Genomic DNA, 14,019 nt, shown 5'->3' with positions numbered 1-14,019 from the left:
CAGCATCTCTGTGGCTCAGCCCCTGATGGTCCTGGGACATAGCAATTGCTCAGTAAGTTTCTGATGGATGGGTGGATAGATGGATGGATGTATAGATGAACGAGTAAAAAGTCTCAATGGGGGCTGTTTCACTGTGGAGCAGGGACCCAAGAGAGCCTAGCAGAGAAGGAGCTCCAGCTTCTGGTCATGATTCACCAGCTGTCCACCCTGCGGGACCAGCTCCTGACAGCCCACTCGGAGCAGAAGAACATGGCTGCCATGCTGTTTGAGAAGCAGCAGCAGCAGATGGAGCTTGCCCGGCAGCAGCAGGAGCAGGTAGGTCCTGTTCGGTGGGTGTGGCTTTCTTTCCAGGAAAAGGAGTGTGTCAGGACCTAGAGAAGGCTGCCTTGGGGCAGGCCTCACCAGTGCAAGCTGGGGCCTGGGGGCAGGCCGAGCAGGGTCTGTGGCCAGGGGCTGTAGGATTCCCACGTGGACTGATTCATGAGACCTTGTACAGGGTTAGGGGTGGGAGGGTACGAAAGGGACTCTGCAGGAAGAGCAGCTTGCAGCTTCCTGCCCAGCCTCCTGGTCCTGGAGGGAGGGATGAGCTTCCTGCAAAAGGAGAACCAATTCTGAGGGCTGACTGCTTTGCTCCCCACTGCCACCCCACTCCGTGGTTTGCCCCACTGTAGAAAGCAGGGCGTGGTTAGGGCTGGGCAGACTCTGGGCACCAGGGCTAATGTCCATGACCCCCTCTGCCTACTCTTTCCCTCTCCCAGATTGCAAAGCAGCAGCAGCAGCTGATTCAGCAGCAGCATAAGATCAACCTCCTTCAGCAGCAGATCCAGGTAACCGGAAGGGAGACCTGGAGAGGCACAGGAGGCAGTTGAGGGAGTTGACACAAGCCTGGAGGGTGCTGGGGACGGGATGTGCACCAAGTTAAAGCGCCGGAGCAGAATCACTCAGGCCTGACCCGAGGAGGGTTATTTCTGTTCTAGCCCCCAACCTGTCTTCCTTCCCTGATTAAAGGGAGGAGCCCGGCATGTCTTCCTCCCCAGCTGAGACCTGAGGGCAGGTAGACAGGGGCCCACAGAGGTGGCCTAGGGTCAGAGGGATCCTTTGGAAAACTGTCCCTGCTTTAACCCCTGTGCCTCTTGTCCATGGGTCCATTCTCTGTGTCGTGGGCTGACCATAGCTGGGTAGCTCTTTGGGTCCCTGGGGACTCACACAGGGTTTCTTTGCCTTCAGCAGGTTAACATGCCTTATGTCATGATCCCAGCCTTCCCCCCAAGCCACCAACCTCTGCCTGTCACCCCCGACTCCCAGCTGGCCTTACCCATTCAGCCCATTCCCTGCAAACCAGGTGAGTGTGAGAAGGGAGGTTCCACCCCTGCGGCCAGCCTGTCCTGAGGTCAGGGAAAGCGCCCTGGAGCCACTCTCATCCATTAATTTGCTATGTGGACTTTCTGGGCCTCAGTTTTGGATCTGTCTGGTAGAAGAATAATCCTCTTTTTCTGAATCTTGCTGAATTTCACTGAACTTCACTGGGAGAATGAAAAACCATAAAGCTCTTTCCAGATGTAAAATGATGTAGCAATCCAGGTCTAGTCTCTCCAATTCTAGTACATTTACTGTGCCAGAGTATTAATATCTGGAATATTGCCAGGTGTGGTGGCTCATGCATGTAATCCCAGCACTTTGGGAGGCCGAAGTGGGTGGATCACTTGAGGTCAGGAATTCAAGGCCAGCCTGGCCAACATGGTGAAACCCCATCTTTACTAAAAATACAAAAATTAGCTGGGTGTGGTGGTGCATGCCTGTAGTCCCAGCTACTCAGAAGACTGAGGCAGGAGAATCGCTTGAACCTGGGAGGCGGAGGTTGCAGTGAGCTGAGATTGTGCCACTGCACTCCAGACTACGTGACAGATCAAGACTCCATTAAAAAAAAAAAAAAAAATCTGGAATATTAACTGGGGTTTATAAATCTCCCAAATTCTTTTTTGTTTGTGTTTTGAGACAGAGTCTCATTTGTTCTGTCACCTGGGCTCTGGAGTGCAGTGGTGTAATCTCCGCTCACTGCTGCAACCTCCACTTCCCATGTTCAAGCAATTCTCCTGCCTCAGCCTCCTGAGTAGCTGGAATTACAGGTGCACACCACCATACCTGGCTAATTTTTGTATTTTTAGTAGAGATGAAGTTTCGCCATGTTGCCCAGGCTGGTCTCCTGACTGCAAGTGATACGCCTCAGCCTCCCAAAGTGCTGGGATTACAGGCGTGAGCCAACATCTCCCAAATTCTAACAGCCACGATTCCTACCTTCACACTCTTGTCCCTGCCTACACCATGTCACTCTGGCCTTCTACCCCATCACTGAAATTCAGCAGACTGGCCATGTGTCAGACAAGGTTGTGGGACCTGACGGTGCAGGGCAGTTGGGGACGGAGCATGGAGTCTGGGATTTATTTTGTAGGCTATGGGGTGCATGTGAACATTTGAGTCGTGAGTGTGTCGTTCTGGCTTTGAGGGGTAGGGGAGTGGAGGGGAGACTGGCCAGAAGCAGGACCTGCTAGGTGATTCTAGCAACAGGGGATGATACCTGAACTAGGGCAGTGACAGAGAGTCATGGGGACCAGGCAGAGATGCTGCCCATAATTACCCCAGGAGTGTGGACAGCTTTAAATGCAACCTGTGCTAGTTCATCCTCCCTGTTCCACAGGCGAGAAAGAGAGAGAAGAGGAAATTCCCTGAGGCCTATAGGCTGTGGGCTTGGGTAGACAGCTCAGCCCCACTGGCTCTCTGCTCCTGCCTGGTTTGTGCCGGGCACTGTGGGGTGGTATGATGAAGGGGAAACACAAAGAACTGAGAAAGCCAGGCCCCATCTTCATCCATTCAGGGGCTGTAGAAAGACACCATGGACTGGGTGGCTGATAAACAACAGACGTTTATTCCTCACATACAGTTCTGGAGGCTGTGAATTCCAAGATCATAAAGTCAACATATTTGGTGTCTGGTGAGGGCTGACTTTCTGGTTCACAGATGGCATCTCTCACTGTGTCCTCAGGTGGTGAAAGGGGTAAACGGGCTCCCTCAGGCCTCTAATCTCATTCCTGAGGGCTCCACCCTCATGACCCAGGCACCTCCCAAAGGTCCCACCTCCTAATTCTATCACATTGGGAATTAGATTGCAACATAGGAATTGGGGGGGGCACAAACATTCAGACCGTAGCATTCTGCCCCAGACTCTCCCCAGTTCATTTTCTTATCATATGCAAAATATATTCATTCCATCCCAATAGGCTCCCAAATCTTAACTTGTTCCAGCATCAGTTCAAAAGTTTCAAGTCCAGAGCCTCATCTAGTCTCACCTAGGCCAGGCACAGTGGCTCATGTCTGTAATCCCAGCACTTTGGAGGCTAAGGCAGGAGGATTGCTTGAGGCCAGGAGTTCAAGACCAGCCTGGGCAACAAAGTGAGACCCTGTCTCTACAAAAAAAAAAAAAAAAAAAAAAATAAATAGCCTGGCATGGTAGCCTGTGCCTGTGGTCCCAGCTACTTGGCAGGAGGATTGCGTGAGCCTAGGAGCACAAGGCTGTAGTGAGCTGTGTTTGTACCACTGCACACCCTCCTGGGAGACAGAGCGAGACATACAGAGACAGAGTGAGGCCCTGTCGCAAAACAGACAAAAATAATAATAAATCTCACATAAATCAGTTATAGGTGACTCAAGGTATAATTCATTCTGAAGCAAATTCGCCTTCAGAACTGAGGAATGAATTTCTGAGGTCTGTAAGCTGTCCAGTTTATGGCACTTTGTTTCAACAGCCTGAGTAGACTAAGATAGGCCCAATGTGGACGTTTCCAGTTAGCTGGGGGAATGGGGAGTGGAGAAGGTTGAAGGTGGAGGACAGGGCAATTCCAAACCGTTGCAACTCCCCATGAATGTGGAGGAGAGCCATGGAGGCAAGGGGACAGTGATCTGGTCGGGGATAGGGCCCCCAACTGCTTTCTGGGCAGGTGAGGCAGTAAATAAGCTGTGGGAGCCCGGGACTGGCATGGCTGCCTCCCGCTTTGTTTGCTCCAGAAACTAGGCAAGCAAGGTCCCTTGAAAAGCCGACTGCAAACAGTGGCCCTCCCCAGCTCACAAGCCTTACACGGTGCTCTGTACCCACAGCATGGGCTCCGTACTCCTGACCTCGGCCTTCATGGGCCTCAGAGCCAACCCGGCCCCCATGGCCTGCCTCATTCCCCACAACTCACCCTCACACCCCACCACTCCATCTCCACCTGCCCAAATCCTGCCCATCCTGCAGGCACTAGTGCACACCTCGGCTCCCACAGGGAGCCTGCTCTAGTTACCCCAGCTGGAGCAGAATTTGCTGGTGCCCTGCCTGTGTGGCCCTCATCACCACCTGCCATGCACTTCGTGATTTCTACATGTGGCCTATCTCTCCACCTAGATGCTGGGCCTGGGAGTGAGGTAGGGTAGGCAGGAGTGCCATGTCGAGAAGAAGGAAAGGCTGTGGAGTCTAGAGGCCCTGGGTTCAAATCCTGATGCTGCCATTTCATAGCTATGTGGACAACCCATTTTTCTTTTTCTTTTTTTTTTTTTTTTTTTTTTTTTTGAGATGGAGTCTCGCACTGTCTCCCAGGCTGGAGTGCAGTGGCGCAGTCTCGGCTCACTGCAAGCTCCGCCTCCCGGGTTCACGCCATTCTCCTGCCTCAGCCTCTCCGAGTAGCTGGAACTACAGGCGCCCGCCACCACGCCCGGCTAATTTTTTGTATTTTTAGTAGAGACGGGGTTTCATTGTGGTCTCGATCTCCTGACCTCGTGATCCGCCCGCCTCGGCCTCCCAAAGTGCTGGGATTACAGGCGTGAGCCACCGCACCTGGCCTCCCATTTTTCTTCTTATTATTTTTATTTTTTTAGTTTTGAAAATTTTAAATTCTTTTTTTTGAAACGGAGTCTCTCTCTGTTCCCCAGGCTGGAGTGCAATCTCGGCTCACTGCAACCTCTGCCTCCTGGGTTCAAGCGATTCTCCTGTCTCAGCCCCCTGAATATCTGGGATTATAGGCATGTGCCACCACGCCAGGCTAATTTTTGTGTTTTTATTAGAGACTGAAATGTTGGTCATGCTGGTCAGGCTGGTCTCGAACTCCTGACCTGGTGATCCACCCACCTTGGCCTCCCAAAGTGCTGGGATTACAGGCGTGAGCCACCATTCCTGGCTTAAATTCTTAATAATAGAGATGGGGGTCTTGCTATGTTGGCCAGATTGGTCTTGAACTCTTGGCCTCAAGCAATCTTTCTTCCTCAGCCTCCCAAAGTCCTAGGCATGAGCCACCACACCCAGCCCCATTTGACTTCTAAGGTTTTCATTTCTTTTTCTGTAAAATGGGATGATGATGTATTCAGCCCCTGCTATATATCACATACCATGTATTATTGTCAGATGATACATATGAGACGTTCTACACAACAGGCAGCCGCTTTTGCGCCCTGTGCCCAGTAGGTACAAAATGAAAGTAGCTGTTGGATGAATAGGTGTTTTACCCTCTCTCATTGTGCCATTGGATGGGACTCTAGAATCTGGGAAACTATTTAGAGTGGGTTGGGAAAGGCGGGAACCCAGTGAAGATGCCAGTCAGTGTGCAGGGGCAGTGTGGAGTGAGGGGATAGGAGCCTCCAAGCAGTGCTTTGGGGCCGGGGAGGGCAGTGGTTGGAACCAAGCTGGTCCAGCACCGAGCCATTGCCCACCTTGTGGTGCTGGGACCTCGTCAAGCAGGGTGTCTGCTGTTCTGTGCTCATCCAGGACTTTTCTCCTTGCCGCCTTTTCCATAGTGGAGTATCCGCTGCAGCTGCTGCACAGCCCCCCTGCCGCAGTGGTGAAGAGACCTGGGGCCATGGCCCCCCACCACCCCCTGCAGGTACCGCCCTCTACCCACTGGCCTGGGGCTCCCTCTCGAGCTTATGACGGCTGGCTGCCATGTTAGGGAACTGCAGGGTGTGGACTGGTGAGCCCTGGCATCCTGTGTTCTTGTTCACCCGCTCCTTCTGCATCCACTTTTCTGTCTGTCTCCTTGTGTGTTCTGCATATGCTCACCTCACTTCCTCTCTGTCCTGCTGTGGGAGTCTCCTTTGGTGTCTCTCATCCTCTGACCTGCTGGGTCTCCCTCAGGAGCCCTCCCAGCCCCTGAACCTCACAGCCAAGCCCAAGGCCCCCGAGCTGCCCAACACCTCCAGCTCCCCAAGCCTGAAGATGAGCAACTGTGCGCCCCGCCCCCCGAGCCATGGAGGCCCCACGCGGGACCTGCAGTCCAGCCCCCCGAGCCTGCCTCTGGGTAAGCCTCCTGCTGCCTGCACTTGTCCCTCAGCCCTCTTAGGGGAGAGCCGGCGGCATGATGCGACCTTGAGCAGGTCCCTTCTCCTCTCTGGGTTCCAGATTTTATCGAGCAAGGGGTTAGACTTGCTCTTAGCAGAAGATCCCCTTCTTCCTCTCCCTCATCATGTCTGTCTGGGCATTCCAAGCATCAGGGATTCAGGCCAGAGTCACATAGTTCCAGGGGGTACTATTCTCATTTCTAGTCTATTGACATGCACAATAACTAGCCAATGTAAGTGGCATATCCTTGAGGACATGCAATGCAGCCACCCTGTGGAAGAACAGGAGGGAACACTAACTCAGGTGCTCATGGGAGTGACATGGGGGGAAGCTGATGGAGTTTGGGCTCATGCTGGGCTGATGCCCTCAGCTTCCCTCGCTTCTCTTCCCTCTCTTCTGCCCTCTCCCACAGGCTTCCTTGGTGAAGGGGACGCTGTCACCAAAGCCATCCAGGACGCTCGGCAGCTGCTGCACAGCCACAGTGGGGCCTTGGAAGGCTCCCCCAACACCCCCTTCCGTAAGGTACGGTCCCCCACTCCCCTGAACCTGGGGGCAGCAACAGATGGTGGCCAGGGGTGGAAGACACAGTCTGAGGCCACCAAGAGAGAAGCAGGGGGAGGAGTGGGGTGATGCAGAGGAGGCTGATGTCAGGTTGCCCCTGTCAACCTAGGACCTCATCAGCCTGGACTCATCCCCAGCCAAGGAGCGGCTGGAGGACAGCTGTGTGCACCCACTGGAGGAAGCCATGCTGAGCTGCGACATGGATGGTGAGGGCTCAGGCGCAGGGCTGATGGGCAGGAGGGCCCAACTCTGTATTCCGCCAGGGCCAGGGCAGGCTGTGTCTGCCTTTGATCTCTTCCCTCCCTTGGTCTATTGGGTCCTTTCCAGGTGTGTGTGCCTCTGCTGTCCCATTATGTGTCTGTTGGCTCTGTCTCTTGAGTCTGCTTTCCTAAGTTTTGTGACTGCTGAGTTTCTGCTCTCTCTTGAGGCCATACCGCTCTGATTTTCTTGTGTGTCTGTCTCTGGTTCCCTGGCTGGGCCTCTGCTGATAATTTGCTGTTTCTTCCGCCCCATCTGCTCTTGCCTTGCTAGTCCTCAACTGGCTGCTGTGGGAGCCTCCTCAGTGCCTCCTGCTGGTCAAGTAGGGGATGTCTCTCTGCTGGCCCTGGGGCACTCTCTTGACCCCAGAAAGGCTGCCTGGCTGACTTCACTCCTGTCTCCCAGGCTCCCGCCACTTCCCCGAGTCCCGAAACAGCAGCCACATCAAGAGGCCCATGAACGCCTTCATGGTGTGGGCCAAGGATGAGCGGAGGAAGATCCTGCAAGCCTTCCCAGACATGCACAACTCCAGCATCAGCAAGATCCTTGGTAAGGGCCAGTGGCTGGGGCCATGGTTCAGTATGACCCGGTTGCAGGAGCCAGCTGGGTCTATTCAGGGCTTGCTTGGTGATATTCCATACTGTGTTGGACTCCAGTGGGATCTGATGATAGGGGTGCAGGAGTTGCTGGGGATGTGAGGGCAGCTGGGTCCTGGGGTCTTATACCACTGAAGTGTTCAGTAGCACCTGTCCTCAAGAACTCAAGGAGTGTGCCTGTGTGTGTGTTTACATTCTTTTTTTTTTTTTTTTTTTTTTTTTCGAGACGGAGTCTTGCTCTGTCCCCCAGGCTGGAGTGCAGTGGTGCGATCTCGGCTCACTGCAAGCTCCGCCTGCCGGGTTCACGCCATTCTCCTGCCTCAGCCTCTCCGAGTAGCTAGGACTACAGGCGCCCGCCAACACGCCCGGCTAATATTTTTTTGTATTTTTAGTAGAGACGGGGTTTCACCGTGTTAGCCAGGATGGTCTCGATCTCCTGACCTCGTGATCCACCCACCTCGGCCTCCCAAAGTGCTGGGATTACAGGCTTGAGCCACCGCGCCCAGCCTGGGTTTACATTCTTTAGTACTCCTGATCTAAACCTAACCTGTTCCACTGTTTGTCCAGACCCTTGCTCTGGCAGAAAACAGGAGAGACTAGTGTCCCTGGGCTGTCACTAGAAAGATTTTTTTAAATTACGTGTCCTGATTGGTGGCCACGGATGGATGTTGGGCAGGGCACATGGGGCTCGAGGGGGCAGTTGTTTTCAAGACTGAGGCTCCTCCAGTGTCAGCGCAGGACTCTTGTCAACTGAGACATCAGGTATTTTGTCCTGAGCAGGGACCCTGTCTGGGTTGTTGAAGGTCTGAGATGGCTGCTCTTTTGTTTATGCAAATCAGGCAGGCCAGAGGCTCGAGGAAGTTGCTGGATTGTTAGGAACATGGGTGGGTACTGAGTCTTAAGCTGGCAGTTGGATATCCCTATACAGGCCAACTTCATTCATTTGCCCAATATCCAAGGAGCACCCGTATCGGGCCAGGCCCTTGCTAAGTGCTTGCACATATATTATCTTGTGGACCCACCTGGGGATCAAGGTCTTCTCAGGTCCTGCATGGGACTGGGGGTGGTCAGCAGAGCCCAGCACTGACTGCCTGCCCCTGGGGGGTTGGGTCAGGATCTCGCTGGAAGTCCATGACCAACCAGGAGAAGCAGCCCTACTACGAGGAACAGGCGCGGCTGAGCCGGCAGCACCTGGAGAAGTATCCTGACTACAAGTACAAGCCGCGGCCCAAGCGCACCTGCATCGTGGAGGGCAAGCGGCTGCGCGTGGGCGAGTACAAAGCCCTGATGAGGACCCGGCGCCAGGACGCCCGCCAGAGCTACGTGATCCCGTGAGCAGGCCCCCCCGCAGGCAGCCAGGAGACTGTGTGTGCATGTGCAGCTCTCATGAGTGGCTGGGTGTCAGTGTGTGGCCTGCCTTTGTCTGTGACCCCAGGGGTGCTGTGTGTATGCATGTGTGTGTTATCTGTGTGTAGCTGAGCCTGCACGTGCAACTCGACTGTGTATGGCTATGTATGTGACTGTGGTGAGCAGTCAGTGGCTGAGGATATAGGAATGTGACTGGAGGACTGGCCACATGGACCGGGAGAAAGTGCCTGTAGATCCCACTGCCGATGAACTCAATAGAAATTCAGAGGTGCTAGAAATCAAAGTATTCATCACACAGAAAGCTTCCTGACTTGACTAAAGCAAGCACCCTAGTCTACTCCTTTAAACAGGACATCTCCCAGGGCATTTAAAATATACAATTTCTGCCTGGTATGGTGACACACACCTGTAATGCCAACACTTTGGGAGGCTGAGGCAGGAGGATCCCTTGAGCTCAGGAGTTTGAGACCAGCCTGGGCAACATAGTGAAACCTCATCTTTAAATAAAATTAGCCAGGTGTGGTGGTACACACCTGTAGTTCCAGCTACTCAGGAGGCTGAGGCAGGAGGACCACTTGAGCCTGGGAGGCTGACGCTGCAGTCAGCTGTGATTGCACCACTGTTCTCCAGCATGGGTGACAGAGCATGACTCTGTCTCTAAATATAAGTAAACAAAACATAAAATATACAAGTTCTAAAAACTGGATTCACACATGATCCTCCAAGAATATTATCTGTTGAACACATCTATGGCCCTGGGTCTGCAGGTCATCTGCAGGGTTGTAGGTGCCAGTGAATTTGGCCATCAGAAAGCAGCTGGGGGCAGGGTATATAAGTCACAGCCAAGAGTGTGTGGAGTGGGAGTGCACACTCTGAGGAGGCCTGGAGGGGAGATGGGTTTGGGGTTGAGTCAAGTGTGCATCCATCACCGTGCCCCTCCTCTGCCTCTCAGCCCACAGGCTGGCCAGGCGCAGATGAGCTCCTCGGATGTCCTGTACCCTCGGGCAGCAGGCATGCCGCTGGCACAGCCACTGGTGGAGCACTATGTCCCTCGTAGCCTGGACCCCAACATGCCTGTGATCGTCAACACCTGCAGCCTCAGAGAGGAGGGTGAGGGCACAGATGACAGGCACTCGGTGGCTGATGGTGAGATGTACCGGTACAGCGAGGACGAGGACTCGGAGGGTGAAGAGAAGAGCGATGGGGAGTTGGTGGTGCTCACGGACTGATCCCGGCTGGGTGGGCCCGGTCCCTTCTTCTCTGGGGAAGACCTCGTCCCAACCCGATGGGCACAGCCAGCCAACCTAAGACTATGTTGGTACTTGGACTTGTTCGTGCCCCAGAGATGGGCAAAGCTGTGCACTTGCAGATACATTCATGAGGGGAGAGGTGCCCTCCCTTCCTGAGGAGCTGTTGGCCTGGGTGGGCAGGAACTGCAATATGGACATGGGCTGAGCTGGCCGAGCACCTCAGCCTTTAGGGCTCATGGCCAGGGGACACTGTATGACTCTCCTTTCCTGCAGGTCTATCCACCTGGGGTATGGCATCTACCGACCTGTCTCCCTGGGGTCACATGCTTTGTTTCCATTCTTGTCCTGGCTGGACCAGCCACTGTGGGACCAACGCCCCTCCCACACTCCCCAAGACTGCTCGTCTATCACCAGGATCGCTTTGCACTTTGTGCAAAAGGGTCTGGCTGTCCCTTGCTGTTTTCATCTCTGCCAAGCCTATTGTGCCTCTGGCTGCTGTATGTGTGCGCGTGCACATGTGTGCGTTTCATCTGTTCATTGCACAAGGTATTTATTGAGTGCCCACTACGTGCCAGGCACTGTTGCTGAGTTCCTGTGGGTGTGTCTCTCGATGCCACTCCTGCTTCTCTGGGGGCCTCTTTCTGTGCTTCTCTTTGTCCCCAAATTGCTACCTCTTTGTCAGTCTGGGTGTCTCAGGTTCTGTGTGTCCTTGTGTGCATTTCTGTCTCTCTCTCTCCTCATCTCTCTGCAAGGCCCTCTATTTCTCTCTTTCTTGGTGTCTGTCCTTTGCCCCCTGTGCCCTCTGGATTCTCTGGGTCTGTGTAGGCCCCTGGTCTGCCCTGGGCTCATCAGCCTTCCTGATCTCCTCCTGCCCTCCCCTTCACTCCCTCCCTGGCTCTGCCAGTCGGTTCCCACGGAGCCATTTTTAGCTCTGATCAGCATGGGAATGTGCCTCGGCCTCCAAGGGGCTTTGTCCTGGTGCCCCCGCCCCTGGTCCCAACCTGATCCCACGAGGGAGTTGGGACAGGAGGATTGATGGTGCTCCCCTTCCTGCCAGCGTCAGAGGCCCTGGAGAGGGGCTGTCTGTGGCAGCTGGTCTTTATTCCTCCCTCATGAGCACAGGGTGGGGGGCTCCCCATTCTTGGAAGAGGTTGAGAAGACTCCTGGGCTTCAGCCTCTCCCACCCAACCCTGCCCCTCACCTGCCTGCCCTCCCCTCCCCTCCCCCACTCTATATTAGGGACTGGATCTCAGCCTCTGATCAGTTTCACAAAGTTTGTTCCCTAAGGAAATCAAATCCCATTGTCACCTAACTCTAAAGATCTAAACAGCTTTAGAGCTGTGGATCAGTATGGGAACCCCAAATCCCACAGGGCCAGATGTGGAGTCTGTGTCTGCCCCGTCTTCTCTCCATCCTCAAAGCCCCCACTTCTCTCCAGGCTGTTTCTTTTTTTATGACTGTAAACATAGATAGTGCTTTATTTTGTTAATAATAAGATAATGATGAGTAACTTAACCAGCACATTTCTCCTGTTTACACTCGGGGGATTTTTTTGTTTTCTGATGACATAATAAAGACAGATCATTTCAGAATCTGGCCCTTGTGCAGGGGAGGGAGGGAGGCTGGCCTAAGTCCAGAATTCCCAAATATGCCACCAGCCTGGGCACCACTGTCCCCTGGTGGCAGCGTGCAGGAGCTTCAGGCCTGGGGCCTCGGAGGAATCGGCTTAATGCAAGGGAATCCCAGGCCAAGCCTGTGAGTGACACATGCCATCCACAGAGCCCACGCTGAATGCCCCTACCTTGACAAGGTAAGGCCACCCGGATCCTAAGAAAGAAGGCAGTAGTAAGAGCACTGTAATAGGAGTCAGGAAGCTCGGGGTCTCCCTAGAACTGGCCACATGGCTGGGGTTGGGGAGTGGGAGCCAGGTCTCTCCTTTGGGGCCTCATTGTCCTCATCTGACAACAAGGTTAAACCTTATACCTGGTTCTTATCATTCAGAGAAGGAGCCCTTTGAGACTCTAATGAAAGCTGTGGATCCTTTTCTTAGAAAAGGGCCCACAAAAGTTTACCCTGAAGCCCATCTGAGGCCCCTACGATGCTAATTAATGAAGTAGGGTCTCTAATGATAATGCTTCAGGGCTCTCTATCCATGACACATGCTTTGAGTGAACACTTCAGACCTAGTTATCACATTAGGAGAAGTAATAGGCCTGCAAGGGCCAGATGACAGACTGAAACGCCTCAAAAATGCATATTAACCAGGCTCTAGAGAGACAAATCTTGTGGTGAAAAATTAATCCCATCAGTATAGAGTGGGGACAGCAAAACCCAATGGCAGTTCTTGTGGAAGAGTTGGACTTGGGGTGGATTAATAGAGGCTTGTGTTCACAACAGGGGAGGTCATGGTCCAGTGTACCCCACACAGACCTAGTCCCAGGGGTAGTGTGCCCTTCCTCGCCCCCTCACTAGGGAAGTCTCACAATGGAGGGGCCCTGAAGCAGGCACCCCACATGGAGGAGCACAGGAGGGATCCTGGTGGACATTGTCCTTAGAGGAATAGTCAGAAGGGTCAGGCATGTTTCCTTTAGAAAAGAAGACAGAGTTGGACAGAAAGGACAAGATTGCTTTCTCCAAAGCTGCCAGGTGGGCAAACTGTAGTATTCCACAAAGTTCATGAGGCAGAACTTGAGCTCCTGGATGAGGTTCAAGACTGTCTTGATGTAAAGAACATCTTTTCCACAAAAAAGAGTGAACTTCCCAACTCAAGTCCTCAAGCTCTTGAGTACTGGTGGAGGGATTTCTAGATTGGAGAGGGTAGTGGTGAGAGAGGGTAGGTGTGGTTGATCCTAGGACCACAAAGTTGGGAGGGTGTGGAATGGAGACTGCCCAAGAATTAAGGGCCCAGCCATTTGGTCTGGGGAGCATCCTGAATGCTGGCTGGCTGTTTTTTCCCCAGCCCGTGTTCTCAGAGCCTCCTCTCCTTTGCCCTGCCCACGCCATGTCTGGAAAAGATGCAGGCAGAGGTGGGAGGAGGAGCTGGCGGCGGCGCCTGCCCCCTGGTGGTCACTATGGAGAGCTGCCCATTGCACCTCCCACTCCCCTCCGCCCTCGGCCCTCGGGCTCTCCGCTCTCCGCCCTCTGCCCTCTGCCCTCCCTCCTCGGCCCCTGGCCTCCTCCACTCGTCCAAACCAGGTCCTGCCAGTCTCAAGACTCCCAGCCTGGCTCATTCCCACCTGTCGGTCCTGAGTTCCTCTTTCTTCCCCCAAGTCCTCTTGTCTTGCCTGCCTTATTCCATCTGCTGAGGCACAGTAGCGGATCCTGGAGCCCCACCCCCTGTCCCATGAGAGGCAGGATGGGGCCAGGTGGTTGCAGAGGCCAGGAGCAGGGTGCTGTGGTCATTACCAGGAAAGCTGGGCCACAAGTTCGTCCCCTCCGTGCGTCTCCGGCAGAGACCGAGGGGCAGAGCCCGCTGGGAAGGTGAATGTGCCCAGGTGTCCTTTAACTAGAGCTCTTTGCTAAGTGTCCTGGAAGGGGCCCGAGGGGGTGGAGCCCGGATCACACTGGGAGACTCCCAGGCCTGCTGCTCAGCCAGGAGGACAGGAGTGCTGGTTAGCCTGGGGTGGCA

At 54.1% G+C, this 14,019-nt stretch overlaps 1 protein-coding gene across 3 annotated transcripts in view; it reads left to right on the top strand.

Moving 5' to 3' along the window:
• SOX13 (SRY-box transcription factor 13) overlaps positions 1 to 11,980 on the top strand; it is a 57,318-nt gene extending 45,338 nt beyond the window's left edge. For 2 of the 3 annotated variants that reach the window (XM_055234884.2, XM_063613231.1), the window contains 9 exons: positions 143 to 315; positions 759 to 827; positions 1,228 to 1,342; positions 5,818 to 5,903; positions 6,155 to 6,880; positions 7,029 to 7,125; positions 7,583 to 7,726; positions 8,888 to 9,104; positions 10,094 to 11,980. In XM_055234884.2, coding sequence (XP_055090859.1) covers positions 143 to 315; positions 759 to 827; positions 1,228 to 1,342; positions 5,818 to 5,903; positions 6,155 to 6,880; positions 7,029 to 7,125; positions 7,583 to 7,726; positions 8,888 to 9,104; positions 10,094 to 10,370 — 1,904 coding nt within the window. In that variant the 3' untranslated portion in view covers positions 10,371 to 11,980. The remainder of the gene's footprint in view (positions 1 to 142; positions 316 to 758; positions 828 to 1,227; positions 1,343 to 5,817; positions 5,904 to 6,154; positions 6,881 to 7,028; positions 7,126 to 7,582; positions 7,727 to 8,887; positions 9,105 to 10,093) is intronic. The other variant, XM_063613232.1, reaches the window with a different exon arrangement.
• The last annotated feature ends 2,039 nt before the right edge of the window (positions 11,981 to 14,019 follow it).

The sequence above is a fragment of the Symphalangus syndactylus genome, chromosome 19 (assembly GCF_028878055.3).
Source record: "Symphalangus syndactylus isolate Jambi chromosome 19, NHGRI_mSymSyn1-v2.1_pri, whole genome shotgun sequence".
Taxonomy (NCBI): domain Eukaryota; kingdom Metazoa; phylum Chordata; class Mammalia; order Primates; family Hylobatidae; genus Symphalangus; species Symphalangus syndactylus.
This window is presented reverse-complemented; position numbering and strand designations above follow the sequence as displayed.